Source organism: Nestor notabilis, unplaced genomic scaffold (genome assembly GCF_000696875.1).
Source record: "Nestor notabilis isolate BGI_N333 unplaced genomic scaffold, ASM69687v1 scaffold3492, whole genome shotgun sequence".
NCBI classification, from domain to species: domain Eukaryota; kingdom Metazoa; phylum Chordata; class Aves; order Psittaciformes; family Psittacidae; genus Nestor; species Nestor notabilis.
In genome coordinates this window covers 54,408-76,211 of record NW_009916811.1, presented here as the reverse complement: position 1 = coordinate 76,211, position 21,804 = coordinate 54,408, and the positions used below count along the sequence as shown (strand labels likewise).

General features: G+C 41.1%; 1 protein-coding gene across 1 annotated transcript in view; it reads right to left on the bottom strand.

Moving 5' to 3' along the window:
* Positions 1–21,804, bottom strand: part of LOC104413689 (protocadherin Fat 3-like) — a gene marked incomplete at both ends in the record, with an annotated part of 85,214 nt that overhangs the window by 13,414 nt on the left and 49,996 nt on the right. The window contains 7 exon segments of the mRNA XM_010024754.1: positions 299–671; positions 673–783; positions 8,151–8,308; positions 9,285–9,419; positions 17,155–17,953; positions 20,403–20,600; positions 21,141–21,284. Of these exon segments, the coding sequence (XP_010023056.1) occupies positions 299–671; positions 673–783; positions 8,151–8,308; positions 9,285–9,419; positions 17,155–17,953; positions 20,403–20,600; positions 21,141–21,284 (1,918 nt within the window).

The window sequence follows — 21,804 nt, the reverse complement described above, 5'->3', positions numbered from 1 at the left end:
TGGATCCTGAGAAATCCAACTGAGCATTACAGCAATTTTAATTCTATTGGTTTCTATAGAAATAGGATTATCCTAACAGCCAATAAATCAATTTCCTCCTGGAACACTAATGCAATGAGAAGGGGCCCCATTTCACCGTTATTTATAGAGCAAACAGCTTTTACACAATTTGCAATACCTATCAGAGTTTTATGGAGTTCATGAGATTTTTTCAAGCATGTTGTGGCATAAAACCATCCCCGGCAATAAATTAGGGGGGGGCAGGGGGGGGATCCAAAAAGTAATGCAAAGTATTTACCACCAGATGGCACGCTGGTACAGGTGCCGCCGTTCTGGCAGGGATGCCTCTCGCAGGCATCGGGGTAGAGGACGCAGCCAAGCTTTAACTCGGTCAGGCCAACCACTTCTGCGAAGCTGCTGCGCTTGTTTTGGAGCGGCAGGTCGGTGTTATTGAGGACAACGGAATCCAGGCAGCCCTGAAAGCCGCTCAAGACCTGCGTCGTTCTCTTGTCGGTGAGGCTGCGGATGTTGTCCACTTGGACCTGGGCGCCGAAGTAGATGGAGCTATCGGTGCTGAGAGTCTGGAAGTAGAGGGGGGCTTTGCGGCGCTCCACGTAGCTGTCGTCCAGGGACAAGCTTGTGAAATTGCGGTTCAGATCCAGGAAGATTCAGCTCCAGGAAGACCGAATGCCAGCTTCCATCATTAACGGCCCTGCCAGAAATTCCCAGGATTCCCGGACCACTTCCGCAGTCCAGCTGGAACCACAGTTTGCCATCGACAATCTGCGGGGGGAGAAACAGAAATCAAAGTGCTTCAGGCACTCAGCCGTCCAGTAATATGCTGTCACAGATAATCTGGACTTCTAGACAGTCTCTATACAGTGCTAAAGCTGCTCTTCTACATGACAGTAAAATAGCAAAAAGCTGTGACTTTATCATCAGCAAAAAAACCCCCAAAAGTGATAAATATCAGCTTAGACTTTACCCAAAGCCAGTAAAGCAGGCAAACCGAAAATACAGGAAAGATACAGATGCAGAACACAGGCAAGGACTGGGATGATGGTATGTCTCAGTGAACAGGGCACAGACTGGAGGACCCATGTTCAGCTCTTGGTTCTCCTGCTGAGCAGCTGTGTCTCTCTGAGCAAGTCCCTCCATCCACCATGAGCTGTGATTCTGCTCCCGGTGGTTGATGCTACCAAAAGGCAAGGGACCACACCTGGGTGTCTGAGAAAGGCTTATAGCAAAGTCAGCGGCCACTGTTTTCAGCTGGGGACATTAGGTGCTCTGCCCATACACACATCCCGTGCCTCTGTAACCTTTTGGAGCATCTTAGCAAGGAGCAGATTTGTTGCTAGGAATACTAAGTCCAGTTTCTGTTAAGTGCAACAGTAAGATTCTGCTTGGCCTGAAGTTACTTATTTTCCAAGTATGCTATTCTTCATGCTCTGTGTGTATCTCACAGATGATAGAAGATGGGTTTACTTTTCTTTCTTGCCTCATATTTATGCTGGGTTGATGGCTTTAGGGATGATGTCGGGATTTCTCACACTCCCTCCTGTTCCTCACCCATCTGTAGTCCTCATAAAGGGAAAATCCGTGCTAGCCTGCTGGGGCAGGCAAAGTACAGAGTGAGGGAATAGGTATGAAGTGCTGCTTTCCTGATTAGCAGTTTTCTCAAAGATTTTAGGTTTCTCTAAGAGATGGCAGATAAGTTTAAAAAGGCTGACAAGGCTGGAAATAATTTCTTATGACACATTAATTGGATTCAAGCTCTCCGAAAGCTCTTGCAATTATTTTACCTTTATGTCATGCTCTAGGAAGTATTTATTTCTGCAAACCCCATCTCAAGACAGTTCTGTCCCATTACTTATCTCCTGAAAAGTTCAGGGGCTGTGTCCTTTTTAATCCCTCCCTGCAGCACACATGGTACACAACCCTACTGCTTTCCCCCAGCAGAGCAGAACTGCTATCACCATCAATGCAAGAACAGCCCCCACCAAGCTCTGGTGGCCTGCTAAACTGGCACGGCTAATGCCAATGTGAGGAGGCTGCATTGTGTCCATCTGTCCTCGGCCTTTTTTGCCCATTTCTGGCATGAATAATCATTTAAAACTGTGTTAGCTAGAGACATCCCTTGGCATAAGTCTGAAACGGTGCTCAAACTCTTCTCTGCCAGGCTCTCTGGTATGGCTTGAAGGTAAATGTTAATCTACAGAAACAGACTGTGCTGTTGTGTCATTATCAGCATTTTATTGTCCTTGAAGGTTCACAAAACTACCTGGAGAAAAGTTAAGGGTAAAATCTTGACTTCTGATGATCTCTGGACTTCTTTCTCCACTTCCTTCTCCTTTCCAAACCTCAGTCCCTTGACTGGATGTAACCTCAAGCCAAGCCACACTGGGCATGTGGGGTGTAAACCACACCACTCTGCAATTGCTTGGAGGGGGGGAACACAAAGATGCATGTGGCAAGCTCCCTATAGATGCCAGCTACCTACTTACTACACATAAGGGGTGTTAAAGGGATACATATGAAGAAGCTAGAAGAGCAAGAATTAGCCCCTGCTATGGACAGCTGGCAATTTTGAAGTCTTTGACCTGCAGGATGTAATGAAACTGAGAAGAAATGAAATCTATGGTTGTAGCACTACATGCTTGAGGGATGGATGTTGCTTGCTACTGCTAGAGCTCAATCAAAAAAGGCTAATGGATGTACAGAAATATAACTCTGGCTTATTTTTCATTTAAAAATCCTCTCTTACAAGACCCAAAACTCAGCAGTAAACTACTTCTGTAGATTGAAATTGGGCCTATTAAAGCATTGGCTCTGGAGGAATCTTGGTAAACAAGATGCCCTGATAAACTGAGCTGGTTTCTCTCCAGAGATAGAGCAATAGTCTCTTTTCTCCCTGTGCAACAAAATAGTCCACAAACCTGGAAGATGCTGCTCAGAAAGTGTGGTCTGGCTCAAGAGGAATACAAATCAATATTCTAGAAAAATACACCTCAACATATTACACTTTGAAAAACAGCCATAATCGGATAAGCAGTTAACTTCCTTCTTACTCAAAAGGCTTTTTCCTATAGAAACTGTTGTACTGATTTGTGTATAATACACATATATCTCCCCTAAGACTACTTATACCCTGAAGGACCTACTGCCTGCGTGTGTATTACCCTTACTCATAGAACATGCTTTTCCAATTATCTTTATAAATACAACACTGCATATGAGCACCTGGGATAAATATTAAACCATTTGTATGGGAAATGATGATCTAAAAGATTTCCCATTAAAATATGTTTTATCCATCTTTCTCACCCACTTTCATTTCTTTTTACCAGCAGATGATCTGTAATACACAGTAAATATATATTGTCTGAAAGGCTTTGCTTCCTTCCTTTTATTAAAAATGCACTAGTAACCCCCACCCCAGGCTGGAGTGGAAGATAGAAAGGATGGTCTGATGCTTACAGTACTAGCCTAAGATATGATAGATATGCATAGGAATCCACACTCTGCAGCACTCTTCCTTTGAGATCTCAAACAAGTCATTAGTTTCAGGTCTCCATCAGTAAAAGAGGGATAACGTCATTTTCCCTACCTCACATCACTGCTTTACGGACACATACATTAAAGACTGTGACATGCCCACATACCCCTAGCAAAGGGACCATAAAAGTACTTTCATTAATCAGACGGTCACGGGCCTTGCAGTAGTGGGGCAGGGAGGAAATATTTGTCCCCTGGTGACCTTGTGCCTCTAGAATGAGGAGGAAGGGCAGGAAAAGCCAGCAAGGAACGGGTGCTGCAAAGGGCTGCTGTCCTGCCTACTTAGCAGCTGGGGTGGCTGGGCAGGGAGAAGAAGGTTCCTCCACTCAACAGGGCAAACAATGTCTCTTTTCCTAAGTATGGAGAATTCAACCACTGATCTTTGATTAATCGCTGGTGTTCCCGTGATTCCTCATAACTGCTGTGATGTCAGGGACACTGTTCAGTCCTCAGAGGGGGCTCTCTGATTATAGCCTGGATGTTGGTACCAAGAAAAGCTGAACTTCAAGTTAAGCTCTTACTAAATGAGCAAATAGTGTGGAAATCCAATGAATGGCCAATGCTGTTGTCCAGACTCAGCAGTTATCTGGACAATAACCTCAGTGGGATGACTGGTCTGATTGAGGGCTGGTAGCATCAGACTTCTAGATCAGGACTGAACATATGGCACTGCTTTTTTCTCCACCTATGTGATGCAACACAGCAGAGAGCTTGAGTTACTCCATCTCACAACAGATAGATGCAAACTCTGCAACCCGTCACCAATGCAGCCGGAGACCTTCTGTACCAAGATGAAAGCAGAGAGACACTGCTTCATCCTACCTAGGCAGAAAATTCCCACCAAGCTTCCACCTCTCAGAGCTTTCTGGGCTGCATTGTCTCTCATTGTAACTACTGGGACAGTGAAATTAATGCATACCTAAGCACGTATGCTCTTACAGACACAAAATCCCTCACCTGTAGAGAAGTACAAAGAACAGAGAAGGCTCCAAAAGCTGATGCAATCTGTTACATTTCAACAGTTTCCATTCAGTGAGAAAAATGGAGCCAAACACATATTGTAAATTATAATAGAATATTAGGCTGGCTAAGATGTTTGGCCAGCATCCATATTTGTGTATCAACACAGGTAATAAAATGATGAAATGGTTCTTCTGAGACCACCTTTGGCTCACACAGTCCATCTGCAGTCCCACATCATGGATACAGCATGTTGCCTACTAATCTATCTGGGGAAATATTTCGTTAGCCCAATTACATTTCAGGTTCGTTTGTGTAAAATGGTATATTTAATTAAAATATTACTCGTTTCAACTCCAGCCATAACTGGGATCATATCCAAGCCTCAGTCTTATCCGGCATAAGCCATGCAGCAGTAATGCATTAAAATGTATAAGATACACTTAACTAAACCATGCAAAGTTTCACGTTTAAGTGCCTGGACGGAGGAACATATGCTTGCTTTTTACCATTTAACAGATACATTTCTGGTATGATGGGAAAGTCTTTTTTTACCTATTTTAATCCTCTACATTTCAAAAATCAAGCTGAATCTCCACCATATTCCTTGAAGAAAAAGAAATTATGGAATTCTCTTCTGCAATGGCTTTGTAATACTTCAAATTGTTAAATCTTACTTTTCCCAGATAGATGCTACACAGGAAAAAGGAAATGGTGATACTGGTTTTGGCATACCTCCTCTTTTCAAAAGAAAAAAAAAAGGCCATCGACCTGCATCTCATTTTGCTTCAATTGTCTTAAAAGCAAGAGCAAGCAACAAAAAAAATGGCCAACCTCTCAAAATCGATGGATGAGTTGCTTTATTTGAAACAGCTGAATAAATAACACCCTTATTATATTGTATCAATACAGCGTATCTGGTACACTTTCAGCAAAGTAGAAGACAAGCAGTTTGCTTTATGGAATTGATTATTTATCCAAGGAGGACATCGTGTTATGATTATGAAATATTTCCATCCCTGGAGTTATCACAAATGTATGAGCTCCCAAAATTAAGCTGGTCACTTAAACACCGAAAACCATACTGCAGCATTAATTTTTAAATAGAATGCAAAGGGAGAGACTTGCTTCAAAAAAAATCAATGCCATGATATGTCCCAGTAGTGGTGGTGTTTTCTGCCTGTTCTCCCATGAGTTCAGACTATGTGGTGGGTCTAAATTTCTTCCACCTCTGCCTTTGTTTGGAGCTCAGTGATGATGCTGGGCCCTCTGCTGCTAATCCAGAAGATAGTTAAGTATGTGCTTAAAATTAAGGTATATGAGTAGTTCCAATTGCCTTCAAATACAGGAAGTTAAGCAAGTGATTAAGTGCTTTGCTGGAGTGATGCCAGAGTGCTCAAAAGAACACAGGATCCCATCCTTTATCCTCTATTTGGAAAGCTTCTCCTCATGTTTAATTTAATTGAAAGCAATGCTCAAACGATAACAACTTCACATTTATAGACCTCTAAGTAATCTACTTAATGGCCTCAATTCCAAGTGCGCCTCCTTATCTCACAACATACGTACCTGGTTAAAAAAATTGAAAAGCTCTACTTCTGGTTAACAAATGAGAAAACACATGCTTAGAAAGCCTAAGTGTAACTTGCTTGAAAACATCTGAGTTAGGGATCCCTGAAGGGCAGTTCATGAGTCAGCTGCCACCCCTGAAGAGACCTCCTACGGCCACTTGCATCCCTTGAGGATAATGCCATTTATCTGCCATAGAGCATTTTTGTGAGACCTTAGTCTGATGCTTTTCTGCTAAAGGACCTTTACAAACAAAACTCTAGCAATTCCTGACCTTTTAAGTGATGCCATTTCTTCAAAAAGCATGCTGAATGTAATGATTTACTTTTCTTTAAGTAGAAGCCAAGGGCCGGACCTGGGAAAAGAACACATCCACTGCAACAGGAAATCCTGCCCTAACTAAAAGCCAACTGTGAGGTTCAGGGGTGGAATTCCCTGCGTCCTTCCCTGCTCAATGAATGGGAGAAAGTGGAGGCTTTGCATTCATTCAATGGACCTCACACATTGGACACATCGCATGTCTGAAGCTCTCTCCTAAGTGCTGCATGAGGTGTGTTCAGAGCTGGCAATCCTTCAGAGCTAGGAAACAAAACAGAGGCTGGCCTCTGAGGTCGGAGCTGAGCAGCCACAGCTCTTGCCTCTGCTCCTTGAAGTATTACTTTTAGCTACCAGTATCTTTCAAAGCAAAATGGTTAGGTGACGGTGTGAAGCACTGACTGAAAACAAGTAATTCCTACCCCAAAACTCAAAACTCAACCCAGGTGACTGCAATGAGGGGCTCTCTTACTTACAGCCTTTTGGAACTGGAGTATCAACTCCTATTGTTTTCAAGTGACACCTTTCACCAGGGCCATTTGTTGGGTTTTTTTTCCCAAACTGAAGTTTTTAAAAGCTTCAGAATTGCAAGCACTGCCTCCTGGTGCATGCTAAGAGCAACCATGACGAAGGCTTCAAAGCCCTTCAAGCCTGCAGCTTTGCTTTGAGTTTTTTGAACAAAAAATGTATACTGAAAAGTTCAAACTGTGCATTTCTGTGTGTCTCAAAGCACAGCTTAATTGTCTTGTACAAATGTGAACAACAGCGAGAGTCCCCGGTGAATGACAATACTCTTGTTCATGAAATATTTCAGTCTAAGAGCTATAAAATTATTTCTTGTCCATTAATAACTCATCTAGCCATTTTAACATTACTTAAACGTTCAGCCAAAAGAACTCGGAAGATTGCAAATGCAGACACAAAAGGCTCTGTGCCATTTTTCCCACTGCTGAATTATAGGACATGGCTGAGTTACAAAAGCCAATGTCTTCATTTTGTACCTTAGAGGCTCTAGTAGAAATATTATACGTGCAGGCTCTTGGAGGAGCCTAGCACTCCCTTCCCATCCAGCAGATATTTGCCATTCCACAGAAATCCAACAAAGAACGAACATGCATGGAGAGCTTATCAATGAACTATTGATTGGGTATCAACCTCCAGCTACTCCAAGCCTCTCTCAACAAATAATCTTAATTCACAGTGTGCAGAAATCTTCACATTCAGTAAGAGACATTCTAACCGCAGGCATGGACACAGGGGAAGAACAGTTATTGCAGCTGTTCGGTTTTGAATATATGGTTAAATGGACCATATACTCAGTGGACCACTGGTCTAGTGGAAGGTAACCCTGCCCATGGCAAGAAGGTTGGAACGAGATGATCTTTAGGGTCCCTTCCAACCCAAACCATAGGGATTCTATGATTCTGGGATTCTATGATTTTATGATATAAATGCCAAATCTTAGATCTTACGCAGATTGGCTCCTGCCTGCAGACAAACATCATGTTTCTATAATGAACAGCACCCAATGGGGTGTTTCCCAAGTACAGTACCGTTAAAAATCTGCATTTTTGATTGTTGTTTTTGCTGCCATTGTTGAAATAATTGATTTTCCCTGTTAACATGAAACAGATTAGACTTCATTTTCTCATCTACAGCTCAAATGAGAACAGCATTCCCCAAATTAAGAGCCAGCAGAACATACATAATCAAGAAAAACAACTGCAGAAAAAATAAGTTATTCTAATTACCTTCAGAATTATACAGGGATTCGCTCTGGTGTACATTATAATCCCATTGCTTTGTAGGGTTCGCAGACGGAGAGCCAACTTGAATTCCTCTTTCTTGCTATTTTCAGAAACCCGGTATTTAATGTAGCTATTCCCAGCAAAGCTAAGGGAAGTGTGGCCTGAAATAACCATTTTCAAAAGACACACGTTCTTTTAGTGACACATGAAATAATTCCTCAACTGTCAAGTTAATTACAGAATTTATAGAGCTAATGAAAATGTCTAGGAAGAACTAAATAACACCCAACTGTGATGGGGAAAAAAGCTGGCACCTACTACAAAAACATACTGTATTTTTTGAAAAAATATTTTTTCATGGGATGGAGGAAAGTTCTATTTCTCCGTACTTATAAGGAGAGAGGTTTCTCCAAGTGTTCAGCATCGTTAGCATGGAGGCATCTATCTTGCCTCGTAGCAGACAACCATGTCTCTGCATCAGGCTGTTGACTTTCAGGTATGAAGTTAGGTGTGCACAGATGCCAGCCAAACCCTTGCAATGAGTTCCCTTCTACCACTGCCCAGGACCACAGTGCTACAGCCTAGTATCTGCTGTGTTTTCGTCAGGGAAATAGCACATGTCCTTTGTCATGCAGCCCCGGACTCACTGAAGTCAACAGAAAGCTCCACTTCACTGGCTTTCCACCATACCCCAGGGAAACACACAGCTGCAGAGGACTAACAAACATCCTCAAACTTTCTTTTGGCGATGGTATAATGCTTTCACTAATAAAGATTGGAATTTCAGTAATCTAAATAGTAAGAAGAAGAGTTAATTATAGAGCTTTGCCCATGGCAGGAAAACATCTGGCATAACACTCTCTAGGAAAAGTCCTGTTTTCTCAGCAGCCTGTTTTACTGATCTGCGGTTCAACCAAGTCAGTGGGAATTTCCTAATGGAAACTGGATCACTGTCTTCATACAGCCCCACAGCTGTAAAGACAAGTATTTCACAGGGCTTATAAACAGATACACTGACTGCCAGTGCTGAGAAAGGTTAAGCAGTACATCTGCTGACTTCAGCGGCACCTCTACCAACAAAATGAGAATGGCAGCACTTTGTTGTTCAAGTATCTCCCCCTTTACTGTGACAGGCACCTGAACATTCGCCAAGCTTCCCCGGTGGGCACTGGCAGATGAAGGGTCTCCGGTTAGCTTCATACCCCACACACTGCATGTCCCCTGGGCACGGCTTCTCCAGACAGGGATCGTTAGACCCTGGGCAGAGTCCTCCTGCAATAAGTTAAAATAGTGTCAGGGACACATAGTGTAAAGCATGATCTGCAGCAATACAAGAGCAATGAAAGAAATTTATTGATCTCACACTTCAGTACAAGCAAACAATGGCTTAATAATAATAACCAAAAAACCCCCCGATTTTCAGAGAAAAGACATACTTTGGACAAGTATGAAGCAAAACTGGTATGGTTCTTCTTCAAAGGCTGCCCTAAACCCCATGGCAACATACAAAAACAACTATTATGAGCAGTCAGTGTCTTCTAATTGGTGTTGTGACTCTTGGGCCATTCATTTTCTCACAAAGCCTCCTGTGTGTGGGATTTAGAGAGATGAAGAAAAAAAATAGTACTTGAAGCCATGTACTCCTTTTGCCCTAGGACACCCATAAGGAGCAAATTTAAGGAGGTGGAGTCCCCTAGGAGACAGGATAAGAAAAAGGCATTTCTGGGCCACAGAATGGCAGGTGGACTGTTCATCCTCACACTGCACAGGACACACAACCAGCCTGATTGTACAGCTTAGGCAAATTTGCCCTGTCCCCATGCTCCTCACTGACATTTCTGAGATCTCACATCCTATTGTGCATCTTGCCCAGGCTGCCAAAACCTATCCTCCTTTCTTCTGGTTGTGACTACGCAAGTCCCACTGTATCTGGATCTGCGTATGTCCAGGATTAAAAAAATGACAAAAGTGGATGACTTGCTCTGGACACTAAGAACTGAAAGTGAATAAAGTTCGAAAATCAAGATTAAGTTGACTGTATTCCTTGATATTACCTAATTGAAGAAAGAAGCAGCTCAATATTCTAAACAGGCAGTTTCAACTTATAATTATAAATGAGGTAAAACATCAATGTCCTTTTATATTTAGGGAATAGCATAATTTGGATAAAATTAGTTTGAATGCCAGTGTCAATTCTTTCCTTTAACTACTAAAATCTAATTTTGCCCAAGAATAGGTGAATCAGAACTACTACTAACTTCTGTACGTAAAAAAGAAGTAATCTGAAGGGATAGCTGAATACTGAGTTTTAAATATGTTTAAAATATCTGTACAGTATGATTACATTAAGGTTCTTCAAAGCCTCTTAAAATCTTAATATCTATTAAGCTGAGCATGTCAACGGCTTGCTTTAAAGCCTGCCAATATCAAAAGAACTTTTTGCATTCCATAGGTTTTGGCTATAACTTCTATATAACTTTTAAAAGTGTCTAAATTAACATGTTTTGATTGCCCTTATCTGAAAAGATTTGCAAACACGAACTACAGTAATGCAAAACACAATACAACTATTGCTGCTTAATATATATGAATTTTCAGGAATGTAAGACTTCCACGACAGTTAGTCAGCCTTTTCTTGGTTGCAGTAATGAGCTTGATCTATGTATGGTTAGCTCCTACCTTTGGACATCTGCGTGTGGCTGGTATGAGGGGAGGCTTTTAGTGCAGAAACATTCCTGCCCTTCCTTCTGTTGATTTGCAGCCAGAACTTGAACAGTGAATGCCAGTTGCTGGGAATGGACACGTGTCTCTTGTTTTGCTTATCAAATTCATTTACTTAATACATGCAGGTGATGATTTTAACAATGAAAAGTCAGCACCTTTCTACCCATCACTTTCTGAATATTGTCAGTTCTTGTTTATTGCAGGACCCTTACCGTATTCAAAGCTACTTTATTTTTTGAGCATATGTATTTTATTTACAATTTATAGAGAAGGAAATCAACCTGTCACAGAGTATATCTCTGAAAGTAATGAAAGAAAGAATCTTATTGCTCTCACACTTCAGTACAAGCCAAGCAGACTCATAGCATGCATAGCTGGAATTACCTGGTACTGTATTTTTTGGAAAAAGAAAAATTATTACTGTAGGTTTCAAAGTGGACATGGGCTGACTACAGATAGGGCAATGACTGTAAATGTCTTGCTTGATGTACAGCACAGTCAATTTAATCTTTAACATCCTCGCCTCCTTTGTCAAACATTTGTTTGAGAGGTCTATGCAGTAAACGATTTACAGTACTGCCTGTAGCACTGTTAGAAAATGATGCATGGCAATCTTTATTAATCACTTTAGTAGGTAGCATTAACAGGAGTAACGGCTGCAATATGCAGTCACACTTTGAGTCCTACAGAATCAAGAAATAAATGTCATTTAAGAGGATTCTGCACTGCAGAATTATATTCCATTTAAATGTTAAGATCAGCAGAATTTAACCAAGAGTATGATGTTTTCTCTAGTTTGGTGGGGATTTTTGAAACAGCTCCCCTTTGGAATTCAATGGCAAGTAACAATTATTTATGAAATTGTAACAGGTGGTTAAATATTCTATAGGCTACCTTTGGTTCTTTCAGCTATTTTAATTCATTCTCATGTGACAAACACACATCATTCTGCTGTATGCAGAGTACAAATCTGATCACATTTAAACCTCTTCTGAGGCTGTAATTTAAGTGAGCCTCTGCACAGCTGACAGACAAGTCATTGGACAAAAGCCCCATCACTCATCAGTGTGCAGTAGAAAGGGGCACAGGGATTTCCAAATGTGGCTCCACAAATTTTCACGTCCCCTAACCTATGGCTGTATCTTTGACATGCAGCAATAAAGCAGCAGCTTACTTTGCTATCCATCTCTGCCAGCTTTTTTAGCTGATTCAAACTCTGATTTGCACTTCAGAGCTACCCTTCCACAGTCAAAAAAATATATGGAAAGGATCTAACATATTTAGTGCATCTGTGGAGATAGATACACTAAAGAACTGCTTATTCTGGCAGACCAAGAAAAGTTCTTTTGGTAAACTACAAGCAAATCAACTTTTTATTCCTCCTGCTGCAGCAGGATTTCATAGCTGTCACAGAGTCTTTAAAATATTCAGACTTGGGAGAAGAAATGTTTTAAGCCTGCCTGCACGGTTGTAAGTGCAGAATGTGCGTTATTGCCTTGCCTGAGCTAACACACATTTTCAGGCTGATTTCACAACTACGCGGAGCAAAATAGTGAAATGGTTCAAGGTTATGTTGCTCACATCAAAGATTTATAGCCTGAGTTTAAATACAATTATTCTAATGTTGCATTTCCACTCTGAAGAGCAGTTTATTTACCATCCAATATGAGATTCGAGAAATACAGATTTGAGTTGATATTTTTCTTCTTCTGCAGGCAAGTCCAGGCAATCCATGACATTCCCTTGAAACTCACAGTATTAATAAAGCTGTTCTCTACAAGGTATCACAGAGACATATGAGGTAGCATCAACCAGTGCATGGCAGGAAAAGGTGGAATAGACCCACTTGATTTTGACAGATCATCTTCAGTTTAGTTCCCTAAAAGCAGGTACAAGTGTCACAATCTTCCTATAGTATACTGAGGAAGACAACACTCTTCCATTGCAAAATGAGACACTTAATTCCTGTCCCTCCAAAGAAGGAACACTTACAGGATTATAAATATATTTTGAAAAATGGGTGCTTCAAGAATTGTAACTTGAACCTTGTGATATTTGGTGTTCTTCTGTAAGCCCATTCTCCTGAATCTGTATGAATACTTAAAGAGTCTGTTTCTTTTCCTTGCAGGAGAAAGTTTGAAAGATGACTTCTGAAGGCCAATGTCCCAGAAAGCATGAAAAGTAAACTCCAAACTTTTACTTTTAGTGGGGAGGGAAGACTGTCAACTCATGAGCTGCAGTTAGTTTTTATTTTTGGAGCATGGTGACCAGGTATTGTCAGCAATGATTACTGTATACACATCAGTGCAGATACCACAAACTTGTTTCTGCACAGGTCAGCCATGAGCGTCAGGTAGCTGAAGTGCTCCTGAAAAACTCTGTGTCACACAGCATGTCCTAGTGAATCAAATTCTCTCCCAGTTTTAGAACTGAGACATTTGACCTCTTCCACCCACTCCTTGATCACAGCTTCGCCTAAGACCATTAAGTGATAGACAGCAATTTCCACTTGCCCTGACTGTACTGTCATGCCCCGACTTCACGCTTCAGCTCTCCCACGTTTTATACGAGATTGTGCACAGGCCTTAAAAGTAAGGGATATTCCTAGGGAGAAACATCTCTCCTTACACACATGCAACCTTAAAATGGCTACAGCCAAATCAATTCGGTCAAATTTATCTGTACATCTTTGGTCCCAAGCACCGGCAAGACACCTTCATCTTCAGTTTTCCTGGTTACCTTGCCAGGACAACTCAAGACTCCTTAGGAAGTGTGTGCTTCCTGAAAATGGGACAAGCGGTGTCGTACACATAGGAATTGGGTCCCTGATGTGCAATCCTGCAAAGCACCCAGCACTCTTTGAGGGACAGTATGCAGTGTGTGCTCTGTGTAGCTGAGGACACAAACCACCTCTGAAGCTTAGGTCCTGTATCAATAGCAGATCACAGTCAGTGATGACGCATGACAGTGTTCTATCAGAACATTCACAAAATGCTCCAAGTGGCTCCATAAAGTTGGAATTACCTGGTTTCATGAGAAACTGGTCCAAGACTGCTTTTCACTTGATTAAATAATGTGGATGTGAGTGTCTGCACTTTTGCTGAACACTTCTGGGTCTATTAGAAAAATTCTTTCAAACTATTAAGCCAGAACCATGTTAAACACTTGAAATGGAATTCATCTCATCTAACTTTAGGGCATGATTCATCTGACTGATTTTAGACATCTAGGGAGAGATGTATCACATCATTAAAAACACCTCATTCTTTCCACTGTCTGCAAATAGGGCCTGGAGTGACCAGCTCAGATGTAAATATATACCCACATTTGTCAAGATGATTTCAATCCAGCCCTCTCCTTTAAACATATTAATGTAACCTCACTTTTGTAAGATTATAACGCTCAACAATGCTATATCAAAGTAGGTCTGACAAGACCTGCTTTTTCCTTTCATCTTTGTGTCAACGCAAAAGAATTTGCATCAAGAAAAAATAAAAATATGGAACAGATTTTTGCTTCTAAAAATTGAAAATGTCATGAGAACTGTTTTTTATGAATATATTTCTCTCAGTCCTCCTATATTTCCCACAGGCACTGAGAGAAGTCATGTGGCAACCGCAGAGCCCCTATAGCCACGCTGAAACAACCCCCAGTTTGTTACAGTATTTTTCATACACACACAAGCGGATGAGCCAGAAATCTGAGAAACTCCGTTACTGCAAAACTCTTCAGTTCAATTTTACTGATTTTAAAGGCTTAGATTGATGCACCTGACCTTTAGAACTTACCTGTCCAGCCCTGAGCTGCTGACCCTCCCAAGTTCATCCAGCGCCTGCTTTACAGCCTGCCTGCATTTACATGTTAGATAACTCTGTTTGCTCACAAAGGTAATCTAGGTAAGTTATGCACAGCTGGCATGCATAAATTGCATATCTGTGACATCTGCCAGTGGGAAAAACACTCCAAGTATGATACATATTTCAAGAATGAGTGAATTAGTCCAAACTCAAGCTTTCTGGGTCATAATTGAATCAGATCTCTGGAAAACATATGCAATATTTAATGGCTTTCTCATGCAAGCTATGAATATTTACTGGACATGAAACTATTCTAGTAACAAAGGAAGTATAATACTTCTATTATATTGATAATATATATACTGCTGATGCTGTCTTGTTAAACAAAATAAATTTATGCTAGTATTTTGTGCACTTTTTCTGATGTGCTGAATTTATCTGCAAGAACTAGTGACCAAAGAAGATTTGCATTTTTCTAACTTTTAGTGGGCCTAGTCTTTAGCCTTCATGAAAGCAAAACTATACATACATAATCTAATTAATATACCCTCAGAAGTCTGCTTTACCTCCTATGTGATAAAACAGTGTGTAACTGTGTACTTACCTAAATACCAAGACATTTCTTGTGGCTCCTTTAATTAAAAACGGTAGAAGAGGCTGAAGCATTAATTAATGTGGAGATAGGCAAAACATGGGGGTATTTTACTTCCCACCAAGATCTCTTAGCTCTGTAACAGGCATCAAGGCTTTCACCTCTTCAGTAGCTATACAAATCAGCACCTCTGGACACGTTTTTGTTACAGGCTTGATGATGGACAAAAGATGCACAACCCCACCCTGAGTCTTGTGGATCACCCATGGGAAATCAGCATATCGTGGCTCGAATGGGAGCTATGGGAACCTTTCCAGCTGGACCAGGACAAGCTGCCTGTTGCAACTGTTCCCATACAGCAATCTTCAAGGCCATAATAAATAGTCCAGAAGCCAGGGAACACAGGCAGTCTGCAGAACTACACTGCCTTTCCGGCAGCCTGCCATGTGTTTTGAGGATTGGCTGGTACATGGTAGGCAAATTTGGAAATCACTGTCCCAGCTGAACTGTTGTGCTCCCAGTGCAAACTTGCTGTGCATGGAGGGAAAGGGAGAGAGCTGCTGGATCAGAACTGTTCTGCATTGTGAAGTCCTTTTTTTGAGTTAATATAACTATTAGTATCTGAAGGGAATAATACATCATTACTGACTCCAATAAGTAGGGAAATGAAATTATAAACAGTGAAAATTTTGGCTGCCAGCAAACCCATTTCTGACAGTGAGGGCTATCCCCATGGAGATGAAGATTTGTGATTTCTTGGTACAAAAATGAGACAAAGCTATGACTTGGGGAATATGAAAGTGTTTTGCAGACAATGCTCCTGCACTGACCCCCAAACTCATCTGAAAGATAGTGCAGCATTGTCTCCAAGCTTAACTTGTGAAAATCCTTTACTTCAGAGCCTTTCAGGTGTAACAAAATGTCAGCTATTGCTATAATACTTACATCTGTTTGAAACTTACAATGCTATTACTTAAAAGTGGACCAGTCTGTTCTTGAATGTACATAAAAATACCTTGGACACAGAAAACTGAAACTTCTATAGAATTGAACTTCTATGGCAGCATTGGTAAGACACCAAGTCCTGCTGACTGCTGCAGAAACAAAGGTTGGTTACTGAGGGACGCGGCTGTGGCATTCTTGTGCTGCTCTGTGTGTGCTTGTGTGTGCTTATGTGTGCATGTGCACTTAAGATGAGGGAGACTTAGATGTATTGATTTTACAGCAGCTTTTTTCTCTGCTCTTAAATGAAGTGGAATGAGGAGCAAATAGCCTGGCAAACAAAAGAAACAGAACTATTATTGTAACTGCCTGAGGTTTTAAACTCCAAGTGTGGAATCATAAGGAAGACTGGCTCTTGAATCTATTTGTCATACATGCCCATGTGAAATCTCTGCCAAAATGAGGAGCAGCCTGAAGCTCACCCTGTCACCTACTGTAGCATTAATGGTCAGGCCTTTCCACCTGCACTGCTCAGGTGAGGGGTCCTTTTCCTTGGATACTGCAGGTGTATTGCTAGGAGTGTTCTGCTATGGTCACACTCCAAGGTTTATTCCAGTGGTGGCACCAACTGGGTGGGAAACCATATCCCTTCCTCTCCTTTCCCTTTCTCTCCCTTTCCTTCCCCTCCCCTGGAAGTTGGTTGATGTCTTTGATTACGAAGCCTTTAGGAAGGAGGTCTTTGTTGTAAAAGGCCAAAGTTCATCAACTTCCATTTACATCAGTAAATGCGAACAATTCTTCCTGAGCCTGAGAAATCAATTCCCCCAATACATCAGCCAGTCATGCTTTAACGGACTGAATTGAAATGCCCCTTCTAATCTGCATCAGAGGAATAAAACCGATCCTATCACATAATGTGCAAAGATGGGAGGGGAGAGGGAGCAGTACTCACCATTGCACATGCAGCGCACATTCCTGTAAAAGCGGGGGCACACAAAACTAATTCGTGCCGTGCTATAGGCCATCAGGGAATGCGAATCAATAGACAGACTTTGCTCACAGTGTTGCTCCTGACAATCCAGTCCAGAGCAATTCTTCTCCAAGATAGCAGAAATACGAATCACATTTTCCAAGTGTCTCCTTGCATTGGTAAGCTTCTGAATCAAATAGGCAGGCTTATAGAAACCACCGCTGTGCATCTGCACTGCAAACAGCATGTCAAGCTGATTGCTGCCTGCCACTGGCTGAATGCTGATGATGTGTAGGCTGTCTTGTTTCTGGGAGAGCACTGCATTTCGCAAGGTACGCCTGAACCCGTGCATGTGAAGGCCCACAAAGTCTTCTGGGGAAACGTTATCAAAACGGATGGTGACTGTGTTCTGCAGCATTTCTTGTAGCAGTTGCTCAACATGGACCACAACATCGATGGGGACCTGGAACCGGCCATCGCTGACAGAGACATTCAGGACATACTTGCCATTATCGAGCCCTCCAAGGGCAATGATCTTCCCGTCATGGGTGTTGACCTTGAACAAACTTTTCTGCTCTGATTTTAGCGTGTACGTGAGGACATCATACACATCCTGATCTGTGGCATGAATTTTCCCAATGACTCCCCCAGGAAAATCATCCTCCATGGTGACAATGAAAATCTCCAGTGGAATGGCAGTTGGTTTGTGAATGCTCTCTTCAATAACCCTCACCTGAACGTAGGTGTGGGAAACCTGCTGAGGCTTTCCAGAATCCTTTGCCTAATGTAATTGAGGAAAAAACCACAAAACAAGCAGACAAAAAATAAACCACACATATAACACAGCCAGCAACCATAACTTTTTGCTACATATATCTTCACAGCATCAGTAATTCTGAAGACCACTCAAAAGAACTTCCCAAATGCATTTGAAAAATACATATGTAAAGAAATGTCTCAGCCATTTCTAGCAGTGGAACTTCCAAATTCTTTAGGGAAGCACAGATATCTCATCTAAGTGGATTGCAGAGAGAAATGTGTCAGCAGAATGTCTCATTACTTAAACTGAAATGTTCCCAGGATCCCACAGCTATCACCTGTCGTCTTCACAATAGAGAATATACCAACAATGTGGTATATTCTGCACCAAATGGAGTTTGGGCTCACTTCTACACTGGAAAAGAGGCTGAAGCCCAGTGAAATACTGGCATCAGTTTGTGCATTGCTTGGTGTGCTCCAAAGTGCTTCAGCCCCTGTCTAGTTTGTGTGGATGTGAGTGAGTTCAGAGTATTTCTACAGCTCTCTGTGCTACTTCACCTGAAGCAATCAAGAAACATGCTTGAAATAAATAAAATTTATCACCCTCCAAAAATGAAATAGGGGGCTTGTGCTGTTACTAATGATAAAATATGAGAGCAGCACTGCTCTTGGACAGATGACTGTATGACCCAGAGCACGTATGATAGCCTCATCTGAACTTTTTTATAGAGAATAAAAAAGCAAGCATGACAGAAAAATGCAAGGCCATCTTGACAGAAAGGTGTGCAAACTTGAATCAGTATCCTTTCCTGCACTAAGGAAAATGCTTCCTTGTAGTCACTATTAAGATATACTGCTCCACAGATTTATTTGCTCCAGAGAAGAACAGAAGACTGAACTACCACTGGGCCGAGATGCAGCACACATTCAAAGATCTTTGTATTTGGACATGGGGACGAAAATTTACAAGCTGAATGAAAAAAGGAAAGCAGGATGGCGTCAGTGCTATGGACATTACTAGGAAAGGATTAGTAACTCTAATACACTCTAAAAATCATTCTTCTTTACTCCTAAAGGGGCTGGCTGAAGTACTTTACAAAAGATCTTATGTATATGTGAACACACATACACATGTACATGCACAGAAACTACTTCCCATTCCACTTTCAATTTTAAGATTACTTTTTAATAAACCTAGGACAGAGCAGGAACCTGGTAGTGAGAAGGAGAAAGCACTCTGGCACATACGAACTGAAAGAAACATTTCTATGGTCTATTCACAACAGGAAACTACAAATAATGCCGGGAGGAATTAGGCCTTCAGAACCCAACAGCATGGTTTTCTGAACATGGTGCATCTCAAACATCGTGGTCTGTTTAATATTTAATGTATATGACATGCTTAGATCTATATAGCTAAAGGATGCTGCTGAAATTTAATTCTCATGCCCAATTTTGATTCTACTTTGGTTACTAAGTTACCCTGAAAGAATGGTATTTTATGATGAAGGCACGATAAGAATGAAAGGTGAGAGGTTTTTTTATTTTCCTTCAAGGCTCAAAAAATAGATTTCAGGATTTTAAATGGCAAACTTGTAAAACTCACTTTGATTTGAACTGTTGATTAATATCAGAGCTTATACTTTTTGAATTGTAACGATCTGAGGATGTTGCTGTGTTAAATACTGTTAATGCAAAGGAGCAGACGGGCTGTGTTTACGGAAACCAAACCCAGCAAAGCACATGGAGGAAGCCTGCATTTCAGACTTGGCTTTTAGGACCATGTCCCATTTCAATAAAGAGATGTTGTTCATTCCCTAGACTTGCATATTTACTGAATCCTAGTACATTTTCTCTGGCAGGTCTGAGAAATGTGGACAAATTACTTGTGGATTTACAATTTTCTGTAATCAAAATTACCCTGGTTACCAACCAAGTTCCTCAACAATGACTCTAAAGGTAAGTTTGAGCTGGACTTCTAGTGCATATCTTATTTTCACATTCTTTAAAAGCTAAGTTGACCTTGGAAATGTGATTTCATGAATTCTTGGTAGGCATCCAAAAAATTATGATTAAATTTATGACTTAAAAGCAGAAGTGGTTTTCCTTCCTAGAACAATATTTTGCTGTCACTTGTTCTGTGGTGTATTTATATGTATGTAATGCATTTTTGCTTATTTTCCTCACTTAGCTACAGAAAAAAAAGATGAAAATCTTAAATCATAATGGCTGCTGCTCAGGAAATCCATTTCATGTGGAGGAAATTGGAAAGGTGGCTGGCTGACTATTTATATTTATATGAAATTAGGTTTAAGGACATCAAAGGAAATATACCATACTGTGCTCTTGTAAACTGGAATGCATGGTATTTACTCATAGAATACAGTCAATTAAAACCAACCCGCACAAGCAGTGTACAGATGAACTACGAGTGTTTTTGTCTCGGTGTAGATGCCATAATCAAGCCGTACCTGCACGCAGAGCACATATTCAGTTGCCACCATGTGCTTGAAGATGACTGCAGATCTTAAGACGCCGTGAGGGTCCAGCGTAAACTCCTCCTCTTCATTGCCAGTGAGGATGGTGAAGGTAAAAGGGGGGCCATTGTGAAAAGAGTCTTTGTCTGTCACTACCAGCTGCAAAATGCTTGTGCCCACTGGTTTATTTTCCTTTACACATGTACACAACGTATAAAGAAAAGGATTAAAATGATACATATATCACAACCATAAAATAACACGTTTTGCTACCAAGAATATTCAACTAAATGCTCTCTGCTCAATATGACATTTCACATGCAGTGTTTATTTGACACCTCTTGTGCCACATGGACCGGTAGCAGAGATGGAGGTACCCACATCTTCAGGGAATGATGAGCTCTGCCTGATACTGTGTCTGATCAGGACTGACTAACCATTTAGTCTCACACCCTGAAGCAATGTGTAGAAAGTGCAAACTCACTCCAGTTCAGACTTTCTGAGGCCAGAGTACCTGGCACAACAAGGATGAATGGTAAAATGTATGACAGTTAAGAAGCCTCAGCAGACAGAAACTTACCAAAGACTTAGGAAAGATGTGTTTATACTTTCCTTTAGATAAGATCACTCGATACATCTTTTGTAAATAAATCATCAAAAGGATTTAACTGAAACCAAATGCTTTTGCATTTTGAAAGTCAGAGAAGTTTCTTATGTGCAGGATAAACTTACTTGAATTACAGCAGTATAATTAGCTGGAGTAAATACAGGGCCATTATCGTTCACATCGGAAATGTCCACATTGACCGTCACAGATGAAGACAAAGGAGGGGTGCCGCTGTCTCTTGCCTGGATAACTAATGAATAACCAGATATCTGCAAAAAGGTGAAAACACTAAATCATTGTGAAAGCAGTCCTAAATTTTAACTCATGTTCTTTGCATCCAGTGCACCACCTATGACATTCTAAGTAAAGCTGTTTGGCCTCATTACCTTCCCTGCCCTTAGCATAACATTATCCTGCTTATTGCTATGGTGTCCCAAATTTTGTTTTATAAGGCTATCAATAAACAGAACAGCTTTATCGTATTAGAATGACTGTATCAGATGATGCACTCCTGAAACAAAGGGGCAGACAAAAAATAAACGACGGGTAATATCCAAACTCAGCCATTACTACTGTAGCTAACATTTTCACCTCTCCTATGTGTCAGCTGGGATATGTGACCTGATTCTATTTATCTTGTGGTTGGTTTCCAGGATATTATATAAATTGCTTCTTAGAGCCAACCTCAGTTTGACACACAGTGTTTCTAACACCGTGACGGAGAACCAAGAAAAGTTCACAGGCAGTTGGCTTAAACACACACTGGAAAACATTTGGGACTAGTAAGGG